The 15,971-nt window shown below is 41.5% G+C and overlaps 2 protein-coding genes across 3 annotated transcripts; both read left to right on the top strand.

The window, feature by feature from the left end:
* Window positions 1-69: 69 nt before the first annotated feature.
* LOC119490587 lies at window positions 70-5,837 on the top strand. Its single transcript, XM_037774091.1, has 2 exons — window positions 70-370; window positions 3,843-5,837. The coding sequence occupies exons 1-2, from the start codon at window positions 71-73 to the stop codon at window positions 5,835-5,837; spliced, it is 2,295 nt and encodes a 764-aa protein (XP_037630019.1). The 5' UTR covers window position 70.
* A 2,653-nt stretch (window positions 5,838-8,490) lies between these two features.
* Window positions 8,491-12,781, top strand: LOC119490126 (nuclear factor 7, ovary-like). 2 transcript variants are annotated; one of them, XM_037773340.1, is made up of 2 exons: window positions 8,491-8,742; window positions 11,253-12,781. In XM_037773340.1, the coding sequence occupies exons 1-2, from the start codon at window positions 8,515-8,517 to the stop codon at window positions 12,603-12,605; spliced, it is 1,581 nt and encodes a 526-aa protein (XP_037629268.1). In that variant the 5' UTR covers window positions 8,491-8,514; the 3' UTR covers window positions 12,606-12,781. The 2 variants fall into 2 exon arrangements, with proteins under 2 accessions (XP_037629268.1, XP_037629267.1); XM_037773339.1 differs by having other exon boundaries at window positions 8,491-8,769.
* The last annotated feature ends 3,190 nt before the right edge of the window (window positions 12,782-15,971 follow it).

Raw genomic sequence — 15,971 nt, 5'->3', positions numbered from 1 at the left:
AACTGAGGTGAGTGATAGATGGGGTGCGGCTTTTACAGGTAAGTGAAACTGAGGAAAATTAAACTGACGGATGAAAATATTGCCCAGTCAGTCCGTCTGCAGAGCACAGAGAGACATGGCGTCTGCTTTATACTCCCAAGATCTGACTTGTCCTATTTGTTGGACTATCTTCACAGATCCAGTGAATCTTCTCTGCGGACATTCCTTCTGCAGAGAATGCATTACAGATGTTCTGAGTTCACAGCACCGCTGTCCACAGTGTGGGACAGCTGTTCCATCAGAATGTCTTCCGACCAGCCATATACTGAAAAGCCTCGCTGAAAAGGCCAAAGAAGCGGAGAAGGTAAAGAAAGAGAAGGAGAAAGCAGAGGTATGTTGCTGCTATTCACAAGGAAATGTAGTTAGTCATTTTTATGTGTTTATTTTTGTATGTCTCTGTATGGCCAGTTCTGAATAGCACAGGCCTTTGTAGTCTCATGTGATCTCGTGTTTTAACCTCACAGTATCAGACGTCCAAAGTGCGTCATTATTTGTCCACAATGTTTGATTAGGCCAGGCCTCTAGCATTCAAACAATAAACAAGGTTATACAGAAATATTGGCGTGATTCAACTGAATATTTTGTGCATTAATGCACAAAATATTCAGTTTAGGTGGTAACATTCACATTAGGTGGTAGGCTGTGTGCACTTTTTCCAATATAACGTTTTTGGTTTTAGAAGAGTATACTACTCTTCTAAAACTAATGTAAGATCAGATTTATTTCTGTAAAGATGTATTTTACACAGTATACATATTGTATTCTGCTCCTTAAGTTAGATCTGGAACTATAGCCTATAATATGGATGATTAAGTTTGGCGGAGTGATATGATGTAAGAAGTGATGTGCTACGTTTTGGTTATCGGTGTTCAATTGTCCTACGATTGATTTGAGACATTAAAGGTCACCTATTATGCAAAATGCACTTTTCCATGTCTTTTAAACATCAATATCTGTCCCCAGTGTGTCTACAGGTCACCATAGTATCATAAAAGACCATCCTCTCTCTTTTTCTCCTGCTCCATTTGTCCGGAAATGGGTATGGAAAAACGCTGCACAGCTTTTCCTACTCTGGTGACGTCGTTAGCGAATTGCAAGCCATATAAGGCTTTCCTGTTAGAATCAGAGCAGAACCAGCAGCTAGGTGACCCCGCCCACAGAGCATCGCTCTCTCTCCTCCGCATCCTAAACTATGAACAAAGTCTGAAAGAACCAGCAAAACAGGCTTCATGTACTCCCATCATCTAAATATAAAATGTTCTTTCTTTCTATTGCTGTCATGCCAGAAAAAGAAAAACGGATCATATTTAGGTTGTAACTTTATTCCCACGTTATTCCCACATACAAATTTATCACGTTACAACAATAAACGTTTTGTCGTGTTATAACAAAACGTTTAAAGGGACTATTTGTAACTTTCAGAAATGCTTCTTAACAGCGACACCTGTGGCCGTTAAATCAACGAAAGTCAACGTCGGGCTCGTGCTTGTGCTCGCTCTAAATGGACATGAACGAGCATCGCTCAAAACAGTGAGGCGACACATGTCAGCTAAAAGCACAATATCACTCTATATTTCAGCTGCTTGGCAGTAATGTTAGCTGACCAGACGAAGGTCTCTCCATGAATCAATGCTGATACTGTGTTTGCTTCTCCTGCCTCAGCGCAGGCTTCAGCAGCGGGGCTCCCCAGCGAGAAACTCGTCTACCTCCGCCCGGAGAGAGCAGGAAGACACCGGCAACCGGTCGGTAACGAGACGGTAACGTTTCTCTATGCGGAGCCCCGTTATTTCCCAAGACACGGGAAACCTCTGTTGGTCTGGAGGAGCTGCAGCATTTATTTCTGCACAAACGTCCACTGTACATTCACTAGATATTCTCAGAGCTAAACTAACTCTTCTGCAGTGTGTAGTGAGCGCGCGTTCACGTCTAGAGGCGCGCGCTGTCTGAGTGAAGGCGAGCAGGCAGAGGAGACGAGACAGCGGCCACACGCGAGCGCGCATATGTGAGCGCGCATGTGTGCCGACCCGCTTCATTTATACACTTAGAAAGTTACAAACAGTCCCTTTAAGGTTATATAATGATTATTTAGGCTATATTGTTATAGTATGAAACTCATGTTTGAATTAGGAAACAGCGTGCAGAGAACAGATAAATTGAGGAATATGGTTTATTTACATGATTTGATTAAGTACATGCTTGGGTTGACACGGCGAGATTCTGCTGTTAATGAACACGGTGGACGGTATTGTGATAAGTATGCGTTCACTAAGAAGGGGTCTCCGTGTTTTGGGTCATGGTGATGCCAGTTCATTGGAAAAGGCCAAGTGCAAGTTCACAAACGTATCACACAGAGTCCACCTCCACCCGGGACCAATTTATCTCGCTATAACTTGAAATGTTTCATATTATAAGAATATAAGTCATCGCGTTATATCGTGAAACATGTCATAATTAGAAATTATCACATTTTAACATGAAACATTTCACATCAGCTATAACAGTAATACAAATAGGACTAATAACAACAATCAGTAGAAAGTGAATGTTAGGCCTCCCATATTGCTGACCACCGTATCTGACACACAACCCTGCAGCCTCACATATACTGTTGTCCGCCAGTCGGGTAATCAGTAACCCAGGTCACCAGTAGTTTGTCTCCCAGGAGTACAGGTTGGATGGTGTTTACAATAAAAAAAAACTTAATCCTTACGGGGCTGTTTGCCTTGTCTAGATTGGAGAAGGCCCAATGGAGTAGGTAGATTGTGGCATTGTCTACTCCAATGTTAGCCTGATAAGCAAACTGCAAGGGGTCTAGTCCTCTTTGCACCAGGGGTCTGAGGTGGGCCAGCACAAGCCCTTCCAGAGTCTTCATTATGTGGGAAGTCAACGCCACAGGTCTATAGTCATTCAGTACACAGGGACGCCCTTTTTTAGGCACAGGGACCAGACAGGAGGTTTTCCACATCGCTGGGACTTTCCCAAGGCTCAGGCTCAAGTTAAAGATGTGCTGGAGGACTCCACACAGCTGGTCTGTACATGCCCTGAGGACACCTGGTTTGATGCCAGATGTACTTGATTCAAACCTGTTAAAAAACAGGTTTAGCTCATCGGCGATGAGTTTCATGCCGACCACACCTCTCTCATGCTGTTCTGTTGTAGCTTATTTTCCAACTTCCTCCTTCAGATGTCTTTGCTCTCCCTGATCTTCACCTTAAGCTCCTTCTGCACTCGTCTCAGTTCCTCCCTAATTCCATCTCTAAAGGCTCTCTTTTTTGCATTCAGAAGGGCCTTAAGGTCTCCAGTACCCCAGGGTTTATTATTTGGGAAGCACCGTACTGTTCTGGGTGGTGCAACATTGTCCTGACAGAAGTTGATATATCCAGTTATGAAGTCTGTTAGGCCATCTTATAGAGAGGCCTAAGGTGTACAAGGTTATGGTCAGATTTCCCCAGGGGAGGGAGAGGAGTGGAGCTGTATGCCTACAGGCAGTAGATCTAAAGTTTTATCCTCCCTGGTATGACATTTCACAAACTGTTTGCACCTTCAATTCTGACCATCCTCTCATTTTAATGGAGAATTGTTTTGCCGGAAAATGTTTAATATTTCTGAAAATATGAACGTTATGAATGAGGAAAGCAATAGCGCACATCCTAATTGATCTTCACATTTTGATGTTTGTAACATCTATTTCTTTACAGCCACTATCACTGCTTTGTATCAGCCTACATTTTTTTTTACACTTAAAGTGTATCATCATCCTTTAGCTGTTGTGTTTATTAATAGATGAATTCATTTTTTTACAGGCGGCTGAGTTGTGCCTTGAGCATGAAGAAAAGCTGAAACTGTTCTGCATCACAGATCAGCAGTTAGCTTGTATCATATGCCGAGATGGGGACAGGCATGAAGGACACAAGTTCAAACCAATCAAAGAAGCAGCTGCATCTGTGAGACAGGAGTTGGAGAAGGGTATGAAGAACCTTCGTGGTGATATCCTTGCTACGGAGAGTCTAGCCAATACACAGAGCGAAGAAATAACTAAAAACAAAGAGAAGTCTCAGCAGCTGATGACCCAAATCTGCAGAGAGTTTGAGGAGATGCACCAGTTTCTGAAAAAGAGAGAAGATGAGATAAAGAATGAGCTGAAACACAAAGAGGAAGATGCTGCTGAGAAAATGAGAGAGAGATTAAATGCTATAGAAACAGCTTTGTCTGAGAGCAGACAGCTGGAGGGAAAGCTGACATCAGTTCTGGAAATTGAAGACTCTGCGAGACTCTTAAAGAGCTGGACTGAGTGTAACAGCAGGATGAGTCCAGAACATGTATTCAAGCCCAAAGCAAATGATCTCCAAGTGGTGAATATCTCTCTCTCTTTGTGGCCTTATGAAAGCCACCTGCAGTTCTTCATATGGAATGAGATGCTTCAGGTAATCCAGCGTCGAGTAGAGCTGCTCTCACTCAAAAGCAACAGTACAGATATAACTGTGTCTGATGATGGGCGGAGCTTGTTTTGTACTCCCAAAAACAACCAAGCTCCATCAGGTTACTTGTCTGGTTTAAGCCTCACCACAGGATCAGGCCAAGGCTCAGCCTTTGGTCAGCCTGCCTTTACAGAATCAGGCAAAGCCCAAAGCTTTGGCTCCACCACAGTATCAGGCCGAAGCACACTCTTTGGTCAGAGTGCCTTTACAGAATCATTGAAAGCCCAAAGCTTTGGCTCTGGCTTTGGCTCCACCAAAGGATCAGGCCAAAGCCCACTCTTTGGTCAGAGTGCCTTTACAGAATCATTGAAAGCCCAAAGCTTTGGCTCTGGCTTTGGCTCCACCAAAGGATCAGGCCAAAGCCCACTCTTTGGTCAGAGTGCCTTTACAGAATCAGGGAAAGCCCAAAGCTTTGGCTCTGGCTTGGCTCTGGCTTTGGCTCCACCACAGGATCAGGCCAAAGCACACTCTTTGGTCCGAGTGCCTTTACAGAATCAGGGAAAGCCCAAAGCTTTGGCTCTGGCTTTGGCTCCACCACAGGATCAGGCCAAAGCACACTCTTTGGTCAGAGTGCCTTTACAGAATGAGGGAAAGCCCAATGCTTTGGCTCTGGCTTTGGCTCCACCACAGGATCAGGCCAAAGCACACTCTTTGGTCAGAGTGCCTTTACAGAATCAGGCAAAGCCCAAAGCTTTGGCTCTGGCTTTAGCTCCACCACAGGATCAGGCCAAAGCACAGCCTTTGGTCAGAGTGCCTTTACAGAATCAGGCAAAGCCCAAAGCTTTGGCTCTGGCTTTAGCTCCACCACAGGATCAGGCCAAAACACAGCCTTTGACCGGGGTACCTTTACAGGATCAGGCAAAGCCCAAAGCTTTGGCTCTGGCTTTAGCTCCACCACAGGATCAGGCCAAAGCACAGCCTTTGGTCAGAGTGCCTTTACAGAATCAGGCAAAGCCCAAAGCTTTGGCTCTGGCTTTAGCTCCACCACAGGATCAGGCCAAAACACAGCCTTTGACCGGGGTACCTTTACAGGATCAGGCAAAGCCCAAAGCTTTGGCTCTGGCTTTAGCTCCACCACAGGATCAGGCCAAAGCACAGCCTTTGGTCAGAGTGCCTTTACAGAATCAGGCAAAGCCCAAAGCTTTGGCTCTGGCTTTGGCTCCACCACAGGATCAGGCCAAAACACAGCCTTTGACCGGGGTACCTTTACAGGATCAGGTCAACCCCCAAACTTCGGCTGTGGCGTTACCTCCTCAAGCACAAAGAAACATGTTTTCAGTGTCAATGAGTTCACTTCAGGGCAACATTACTGGGAAATAGAGGTTGGACACCGGGACTACTGGGAACTAGGGATAAAAGATAATTTCCTGAAATATGATGGCAAGAAATATGTCACCTTTAGTCCAAATAAAACCACAAGCTAGTATTTGGAGACAGACATTGAAAGATTGGGATTTACCTAATCTGTGCATCCAAGAAGCTCTCCTTCTATGATGCAGACAACATGACACGAATTTGCGCTATGAGCTCTCCTCTCATGTCCATGCCACTGTCGGCATATTTTAACATTAGAGTCAGAGCACCAGATCCAAACCCTCTGACGGTGTGCTGGTACTGAAGTCAAGATCAATATCATAACAAGTACCAGTTCGGTGTTATAATCAGCTTTTTAAAGGTACAGTGTGTAGGATTTAGTAGCATCTAGCGGTGTGGTTGCAGATTGCAACCCTCACTCCTCTCTTTCCATGACTACTGTAACGTGAGCCGCCGAGTGCAAAACTGTGGTTGGCCTCACTCAAAGGCCATCCATACCACAATAACACTACTTTAGGAGCAGAACAGCGGCTGGCGGTACCACAGTTTTGAACTGTACAGCTCACGTTACCTCACTTTTGCAAGCGTGTCGGAGAACTACAGTGGCCTTCAGGTTACGTAAAAATGTGAAAGTCTCTCTCTAGAGCTAGTGTTTGGTTTGTCCGTTCTGGGCTACTGTAGAAACATGGAGGAGCAACATGGAGGACTCTGTGAAATGGACCTGCTCCCTATGTAGATATGAAGGACTCATTCTAAGCTAACCAAAACACAACAATTCTTAGTTTCAGGTGATTATACACCAATGAAAACATAGTTATGAATATTATATTCCATTTCTGCTAATAGATCCCCCGAAATGCTACACACTGTTCCTTTAAAGCGACATTAGGCAGAATGTTTTTGGCATCATTGTGCAAAACTTCCATAATAACTTTTCAGAATATTGTAATTCAAGTATTCTGAGAGAAAACTAGACTTCTGCACCTCCTCATGGCTCTGTTTTCAGGCTTTTAAAAATCTAGCCCGTGACAGGACGTGACTTTGGCCAATCACAGGTCATTTCAGAGAGAGAGAGAGCGTTCCTATTGGCTGTTCATTTGCTCCATTTCTACCCAATGCAGCTTTAAGGAGCAGAAAATATAAAAACAATTAGGCAAGTTCCATATCACATTAGAGAAATAAAATTAATACATCAACAAATGACTTCTAAAAACATAATCTTTTGCAATGTAACACATTTTGTTGCTGTATCTCTGTCTTTCTAACATTACTAGCAGTGCTTGTGTATTCTACATTATAGGGCTTGTGGTTATGGTGTATATGATATATGCAATACCAGATGAATTAATTTGAATTTTGTTTTCTAAATTTGTTCTGTGTTTGCCATCTGATTTTGAATGTTATGTTTGTGATTCTGTTTTACACGATTGTACTGAAATGTTTTTTTTCTGCCGTCTGTATGAGATGTTCATGCCTCTCTGTCACCACTGGAGGGTGGTGTTATCATGTGTCACCAGACCTCCACTGTAAGAGTCTGGTGAACAGCAGACAGTCTCTGGCTTGATTTAATCAGTTTTCAGTGAATACAAAAATAGTAATAAGACTGCCAAATATTATGCTCAATAAAACTTTATTGGCTCAATCATACTCTCAAAAGATGTGTCTGATTTTTTTAGCATAAAAAAACATATGATTTGTGTTGAACATTTGATTAGAATTTTGAAATTAGCATTTAATTTAGAACTTCATGTTTGTCTTCATTAGCCCATTTCTCTATATGAAATATAAAATCCAGTATGATGATGTGTCAGAAGTGTGTAGGTCAATGTGCATATTTAGGTATGGTATATTTACTTTGTTCCCCTAACTTTTGTAGGGGCTTAGAACTTAGAAAGAAAGAAATGACACAGCCACAATGGCACTTTTGTCAAAGCAATTCTGTTGGTGGTAGGCTACTAATGTGTTGTTCTGTTAATTACCGTTCCATGAAAACTTGGAGTGACAACTGAAAGAGCCGGCTCTTTTAAGTGAACGATGGGAGCCGGCTCCCGTCCGAGAGACGTTTTTTTTTTTATTAATTCAAGGCAGAATGATAGCATGATCTTATCCGCGCCATGGGCATTCCATGCATGCAATGACTGTGACTGAATGTTGTGTTAATGATGTCTGTGCGACCAATCACGTGATGACAGACAAGGATCATACCATCAAGCAGGGAGGGGCGGGGCGCTGACGGTCTACAGGTACAGAGCAGGTGGAAGAGGAGGAGAGAAAGAGAGTGCGGTGCGCGAATAGCAGACAAGATGAGTGACAGTCGGAAACGAAGCAGCATGTAAAATGATGGTATTCTGTAAATTATAAGGTTTAGTATAATTATATTGAATGTTTTAAGTGATATATGTGCACACATACTAATCATAGCTCAAAACAGCGCTATATTTGGCTGAATTATAAAAAGGCAGAAGTGGTAAAACAAAGAGCCGTTTGGGAGAAGAAAGAGCCGGCTCTTCTTGGTAAGCTGAGCCAAATGATCTGGCTCACTAGAAAGAGCCGGAATTCCCATCACTAAACTGAATTGAGTGATAGATGGGGGGCGGCAATTACACGAAAATGAAACTTAGGAAAGTTAAACTAACGGATGAAAATATTGCCCAGTCAGTCCGTCTGCAGAGCACAGAGAGACATGGCGTCTGCTTTATACTCCCAAGATCTGACTTGTCCTATTTGTTGGACTATCTTCACAGATCCAGTGACTCTTACCTGCGGACACTCCTTCTGCAGAGAATGCATTACAGATGTTCTGAGTTCACAGCACCGCTGTCCACAGTGTGGGACAGCTGTTCCAACAGAACGTCTTCCGACCAGCCATATACTGAAAAGCCTCGCTGAAAAGGCCAAAGAAGCGGAGAAGGTAAAGAAAAGGAAGGAGAAAGCAGAGGTATGTTGCTGCTATTCACAAGGAAATGTAGTTAGTCATTTTTATGTGTTTGTCTCTGTATGGCCAGTTCTGAATAGCACAGGCCTTTGTAGTCTCATGTAATCTCATGTTTTAACCTCACAGTATCAGAAATCCAAAGTGCGTCATTATTTGTCCACAGTGTTTGATTAGGCCAGGCCTCTAGTGTATCATTCACATGTCAATACTGTTAGAATAAACTAGGTTATATAGAAATATTGGCGTGATTCAACTGATTTAATATTTTGTGCATTAGGCGGTAGGCTATGTGTCCTTTTTTTTCCAATATAACGTTTTTGGTTTTAGAATAGTATTCTACTAAATCTAATCTTACATTCGTTTTAGAATAGTAGAATACTATTCTAATACGAATGTAAGATTAGATTTATTTTTGTAAAGATTTTTTTTTATACAGTATACATATTGCATTCTGCTCCTTAAGTTAGATCAGGAACTATATAATATGGCGCACCCTACTTGCTTGTAAACTGAGTGATGATTAAGATTGGCGGAGTGATATGAAGTAAGAAGTGATGTGCCATCTTTTGGTTATGAGTGTTCAATTGTCCTACGCTTGAGTTGAGACATTAAAGTGGATCCTGTTGCACAGACGAAGCTCTCCCCGTGCTCTTGCTTTACCCACAGCCCTATACAGCAGTTTAATTAAGTAACAAGTAAGTTTATAGTTAAGGCAACGAGAAGCCTGCCTTACACTAACACTCCAAACTCACGAGAGGATGGGATGAAATGTTCAAAGAATTCACATCCACAGTTTTGAAACATTTGAAATTATAGATGCATCATTAATAACACATTGAATAAAACACCACAAAGTAAGTAGTAATCAGATGTTAAGCTTAAATGTCGATCACATGGATCATACTGTTTTCAGATTCAACTAAATGTAGGCTAACTATCATAGTAAAGTAAATAGTAAAGTACAAATATAAATAAGTGTCAAGTGTAAATAGTGCAAAAGTAGCAGCAGTAGCAGTTTGTGGAACCCTGAGGAAGAGTCCGTGGGAGGGTTGGGAGGGGTCTTTTATGATCCGGAGGCCCTAGTGAAAATGTTGGAAATGAAAATGAAGGGGAGAGAGGTCATAATGATGGACTGACGTCACTGTCCTCTGTGGGGACATGCAGTCTGAGTTAGTTCCCATAGCTTATTGCTGTCATGCCAGAAAAAGAAAAACGGATCAGTATGAGGTTTTAACATGAAAAGAATATTGTTATAACAAGATATTTTTATGTTATTCCCACATACAAACTTATCACGTTACAACAATAAACGTTTTGTCGTGTTATAACAAAACGTTTCAGGTTACAAAGTGATTACTTAGGCTATAGTATGAAACTCATGTTTGAATTAGGAAACGGTGTGCAGAGAGCAGATACATTGAGGAATATGGTTTATTTACATGATTTGATTAAGTACATGCTTGGGTTGACACGGCGAGATTCTGCTGTTATTGAACACGGTGGACGGTATTGTGATAAGTATGCGATCACTAAGAAGGGGTTTCCGTGTTTTGGGCCATGGTGAGTTCATTGGAAAAGGCCAGCTCACAAACGTACCACACAGAGTCCACCTCCGTCCCGAGACCAATTCATCTTGCTATAACTTGAAATGTTTCATATTATAAGCATAAGTCATTACGTTATAACGTGAAACATGTCATATTTATAAATTATCACATTTTAACATTAAACTTTTCACATTATAAGAAGATAACAAGAACAGTTTCTTGGGTCTGTTTTCATTATATCACGACTTTTAGTCAAATTAGCTTTGAATTAATCAAATAGCTTGACAATTTATCACTCCACTTTTCAATTCACATGCATTTTCATCACATCCACTTCTTTTTAAAAATGAAATACATTGAACTGACCTACCTCAATGGAGGAGGAGTACCTGCCTTCCTCCTCTACCCCCCATGATGCCTACAACCACTTCACACACACAGGCTGCCCTTTAATGGAGAATTGTTTTGCCGGAAAATGTTTAATATTTCTGAAAATATGAACGTTATGAATGAGGAAAGTAATAGCGTGCGTCCTAATTGATCTGCACGTTTTGGTGTTTGAATTTGAGTTTCTATGTTGAAATGAATGTTGAAATGTGGGAGGAGTAGGGTTGCGAAAAAACAGGCTGAATAATAATAACTTTTTTTTTTGCAGAAGAACATACTGTAGGTTGTGAATGTTTTACTAATGAAGTTACTGATACTAATATATAAATGTGCATAACATCTCTCTCCCTTTGGAGACACACCTGTTGTTCTATGATGACTGCAAATATTTATTAAACTCAGAAGAAATAATTGCATTGTACTCATCTGTAACATCTATTTCTTTACAGCCACTATCACTGCTTTATATCAGCCAACATGTTTTTATTCTTGTACTGTATCATCATCCTTTAGCTGTTGTGTTTATTAATAGATAAATTATTTTTTTTACAGGTGGCTGAGTTGTGCCTTGAGCATGAAGAAAAGCTGAAACTGTTCTGCGTCACAGATCAGCAGTTAGCGTGTATCATATGCCGAGATGGGGACACGCATGAAGGACACAAGTTCAAACCAATCAAAGAAGCAGCTGCATCTCTGAGACAGGAGTTGGAGAAGGGTATGCAGAACCTTTGTGGTGATATCCTTTTTAAGCAGGGCCTGGCCAACACACAGAGGGATGAAATAACTAAAAACAAAGAGAAGTCTCAGCAGCTGATGACCCAAATCTTCAGACAGTTTGAGGAGATGCACCAGTTTCTAAGAAAGAGAGAAGATGAGATAAAGAATGAGCTGAAACACAAAGAGGAAGATGCTGCTGAGAAAATGAGAGAGAGATTAAATGCTATAGAAACAGCTTTGTCTGAGAGCAGACAGCTGGAGGGAAAGCTGACATCAGTTCTGAAAATAGAAGACTCTGCGAGACTCTTAAAGAGCTGGACTGAGTGTAACAGCAGGATGAGTCCAGAACATGTATTCAGGCCCAAAGCAAATGATCTCCAAGTGGTGAATACCTCTCTCTCTTTGGGGCCTTATGAAAGCCACCTGCAGTTCTTCATATGGAAGGAGATGCTTCAGGTAATCCAGCCTCGAGCAGAGCTGCTCTCACTCAAAAGCAACAGTACAGATATAACTGTGTCTGATGATGGGCGGAGTTTGTTTTGTACTCCCGAAAGCAACCAAGCTTCATTATTTTACTCGTCTGATGATGACTACGACACAGAATCATACCAAAACACAGGCTATGGTCGGAGTATCTTAACAGGACCAGGCAAACCCCAAAGCTTTGGCGCCTCCGCACAATTAGGCCAAAACAGAGCCTATGATTGGCATGCCTTAAGAAAATCAGGCAAACCCAAAAGCTTTGGCGCCACCACACGATCAGGCCAAAACAGAGCCTTTGATCAGGGTACCTTTACAGGATCAGGCCAAACCCAAGCCTCTTCAAGCACAAAGAAACATGTGTTCAGTGTCAATGAGTTCAGTTCAGGTCAACATTACTGGGAGATAGAGGTTGGACACCGGGACTACTGGGAACTAGGGATAAAAGATAATTTCCTGAAATATGATGGCAAGAAATATGCCACCTGTCGTCCAGATAAAACCACCGAGCTAGAATTTGGAGACAGACCTCGAAAGATTGGGATTTACCTAAACTGTGCATCCAAGAAGCTCTCCTTCTATGATGCAGACAACATGACACGTATTCACGCTATGAGCTCTCCTCTCATGTCCATGCCACTGTCGGCATATTTTAACATTAGAGTCAGAGCACCAGATCCAAACCCTCTGACGGTGTGCTGGTACTGAAGTCAAGATCAATATCATAACAAGTACCAGTTCGGTGTTATATTAGCAGCTTTTTAAAGATACAGTGTGTAAGATTAAGTAGCATCTAGTGGTTTGGTTGCAGATTGCAACCCTCACTCCTCCCTTTCCATGACTACTGTAACGTGAGCCGCCGAGTGCAAAACTGGTTGGCCTCACCCAAAGGCCATCCATACCATAATAAGACGCCGGCTGGCGGTACCACGGTTTTGAACTCGACGGCTCACGTTACCTCACTTTCACAAGCGTGTCGGAGAACTACGGTGGCCTTCAGGTTACGTAAAAACTTGAAAGTCTCTCTCTAGAGCCAGAGTTTGGTTTGTCCGTTCTGGGCTACTGTAGGAACATGGAGGAGCAACATTGAGGACTCCATGAAGAGGACCCGCTCCCTATGTAGATATGAAGGACTCATTCTAAGCTAATGAAAACACAACAGTTCTTAGTTTCAGGTAATTATACACCAATGAAAACATAGTTATGAATACTATGTTCTATTTCTGCTAATAGATCCCCCGAAATGCTACACACTGTTCCTTTAAAGCGACAGTAGGCAGAATGTTTTTGGTATCATTGCGCAAAACTTACATAATAACTTTTCAGCATATTGTAATTCAAGTATTCTGAGAGAAGACTAGACTTCTGCACCTCTTCATGGCTCTGTTTTCAGGCTTTAAAAAATCGAGCCTGTGACGGCCAATCACAGGTCATTTCAGAGAGAGAGAGCATTCCTATTGGCTGTTCATTCAACGGAGGTAGCTGTCAATCACTCGCAAACTCTGAAGCTCCATTTCTACCCACTGCAGCTTTAAGGAGCAGAAAATATAAAAACAATTAGGCAATTTCCAAGTTCCATATCATAGGAGAAAAATAAAATAAATATATCAACAAATGACTTCTAAAAATATAATCTATTGCAATGTAACACATTTTATTGCTGTGTCTCCGTCTTTCTAACATTATTAGCATTGCTGTTGTATTCTACATTATAGGGCTTGTGGTTATGGTGTATATATAATATACTGTATGCAATACCAGATGAATTAATTTGAATATTTTTCTGTGTTTGCCATCTGATTTTGAATGTTATATTTGTTATTCTGTTTTACACAATTGTACTCGAGTGTTTTTTTTGCCACCTGTATGAGATATTCATGCCTGAGTAATTCAAGTGTTCTAAGCGAAAACTAGACTTCTGCACCTCCTCATGGCTCTGTTTTCAGGCTTTAAAAAATCTAGCCCGTGACAGGACGTGACTTTGGCCAATCACAGGTCATTTCAGAGAGAGAGAGAGCGTTCCTATTGGCTGTTCATTCAACGGAGGCAGCTGTCAATCACTCACAAACTCCGATACTTTTTTTTAATCATATTTGCTCCATTTCTACCCACTGCAGCTTTAAGGAGCAGAAAATATAAAAACAATTAGGCAAGTTCCATATCACAGGAGAGAAATACAATTAATACATCAACAAATGACTTCTAAAAACATAATCTGTTGCAATGTAACACATTTTATAGGTCTGTCTCTGTCTTTCTAACATTACTAGCATTGCTTGTGTATTCTACATTATAGGGCTTGTTGTTGTGGTGTATATATGATATATGCAATACCAGATGAATTCATTTGAATTTAGTTTTCTAAATTTGTTCTGTGTTTGCCATCTGATTTTGAATGTTATGTTTGTGATTCTGTTTTACACGATTGTACTCAAGTGTTTTTTTTCTGCCGTCTGTATGAGATATTCATGCCTCTCTGTCACCACTGGAGGGTGGTGTTATCATGTGTCACCAGACCTCCACTGTAAGAGTCTGGTGAACAGCAGACAGTCTCTGGCTTGATTTAATCAATTTTCAGTGAATACAAAATAGTAATAAAACTGTCAAATATTATGCTCAATAAAACTTTATTGGCTCAATCATACTCTCAAAAGATGTGTCAGATGTTTTTAGGATAAAAAAACATGATTTGTGTTGAACATTTGATTAGAATTTTGAAATTAGCATTTAATTTAGAACTTCATGTTTGTCTTCATTAGCCCATTTCTCTATATGAAATATGAAATCCAGTATGATGATGTGTCAGAAGTGTGTAGGTCAATATGCATATTTAGGTATGGTATATTTACTTTGTTCCTCTAACTTTTGTAGGGGCTTAGAACTTAGAAAGAAAGAAATGACACAGCCACAATGGCACTTTTGTCGAAGCATGTGAAAACTGGAGCAGCCTTAAAGGGACTCTATGTAAGAATCAGAAATTGCTTGTTGACAGCGACACGTGGCCGTTAAGTCAACGAAAGTCAGTGTCCTGTCCTGTCGCGCTTGTGCTCGCTCTACATAGACATGAACGAGCATCGGTCAAAACAGTGAGGCGACAAACGTCAGCTATATATCACTCTATATTTCACCTGCTTGGCAGTAATGTTAGCTGACCAGACGAAGGGCTCTCCATGAATCGATGCTGATCCTAGTGTTGGCTTTTCCTGCTTCAGCCTCCCGTCTTCTGCAGTGAGCCACACGCGAGCGCGCATGACACACCGACCCAGTTTATACATGTAAGGAGTTACAAACAGTACCTTTAACTGTAACATGTCAGTCACAGCCCGGCTCCTGGAAAAAACGGGAGACCCACATAATAACAATGGGATTAATTTACATCAAAACAAATAGGTAGGTAGAATCTCAGTAGTCCGCTCCCTGGTTGAATGAACATGCTGTATTATGTATATTGTGCTGGCTTATATGCATGGGGCACAGCGGGCCCAGGTATGTCCCATGCCACTGATTAACCCCCAACAGGTCTGCAGCCCCAGAGACAGACGCTTCTCGTCGGGGTGCAGCATCGCCCTGTCGGGGATTCTTTCACAACAATGACCGGCTCGCTGTACATTATCCCTTACATAGTGAATATGTAGGCCTATTGTTTGTATTTCTTGACTGGAATTACTTAATTAAAAAAAAAAGGAAAACTCAGTTTTGTATTGGGAAATGTACAAATTCTAAAAAAGATGTTGGTGTTCTGGTCCAAGCGTTGATCCCGGGATGTGTATCTAGTGTTTTGGATGCATTAGTTCAGGGGTCAGCAACCTTTACTATCGAAAGAGCCATTTTAGGCAAAAAAAAAAGAAGAAAAATCTGGCTCGAGCTGCAAAACATTTGAGCTTTGTTATTAAGGTAACACAGCTTATAGTCTAAGTATATAGTATTTAAGTCTAATGCAGTGAGGGCCAAAGTGCAAATGTACTACGGAGTATTACGGTCACATTGAGGGGAAAAAAATCTGAGATTTACAGAATAAAGTCATAATATTACGAGAAAAAAGTCGTAACATTACGGGAATAAAGTCATAACTTT

Source organism: Sebastes umbrosus, chromosome 6, assembly GCF_015220745.1.
Source record: "Sebastes umbrosus isolate fSebUmb1 chromosome 6, fSebUmb1.pri, whole genome shotgun sequence".
NCBI classification, from domain to species: Eukaryota; Metazoa; Chordata; class Actinopteri; order Perciformes; family Sebastidae; genus Sebastes; species Sebastes umbrosus.
The sequence above is the reverse complement of the archived record's forward strand: the minus strand, read 5'-3'. Positions and strand labels throughout refer to the sequence as shown.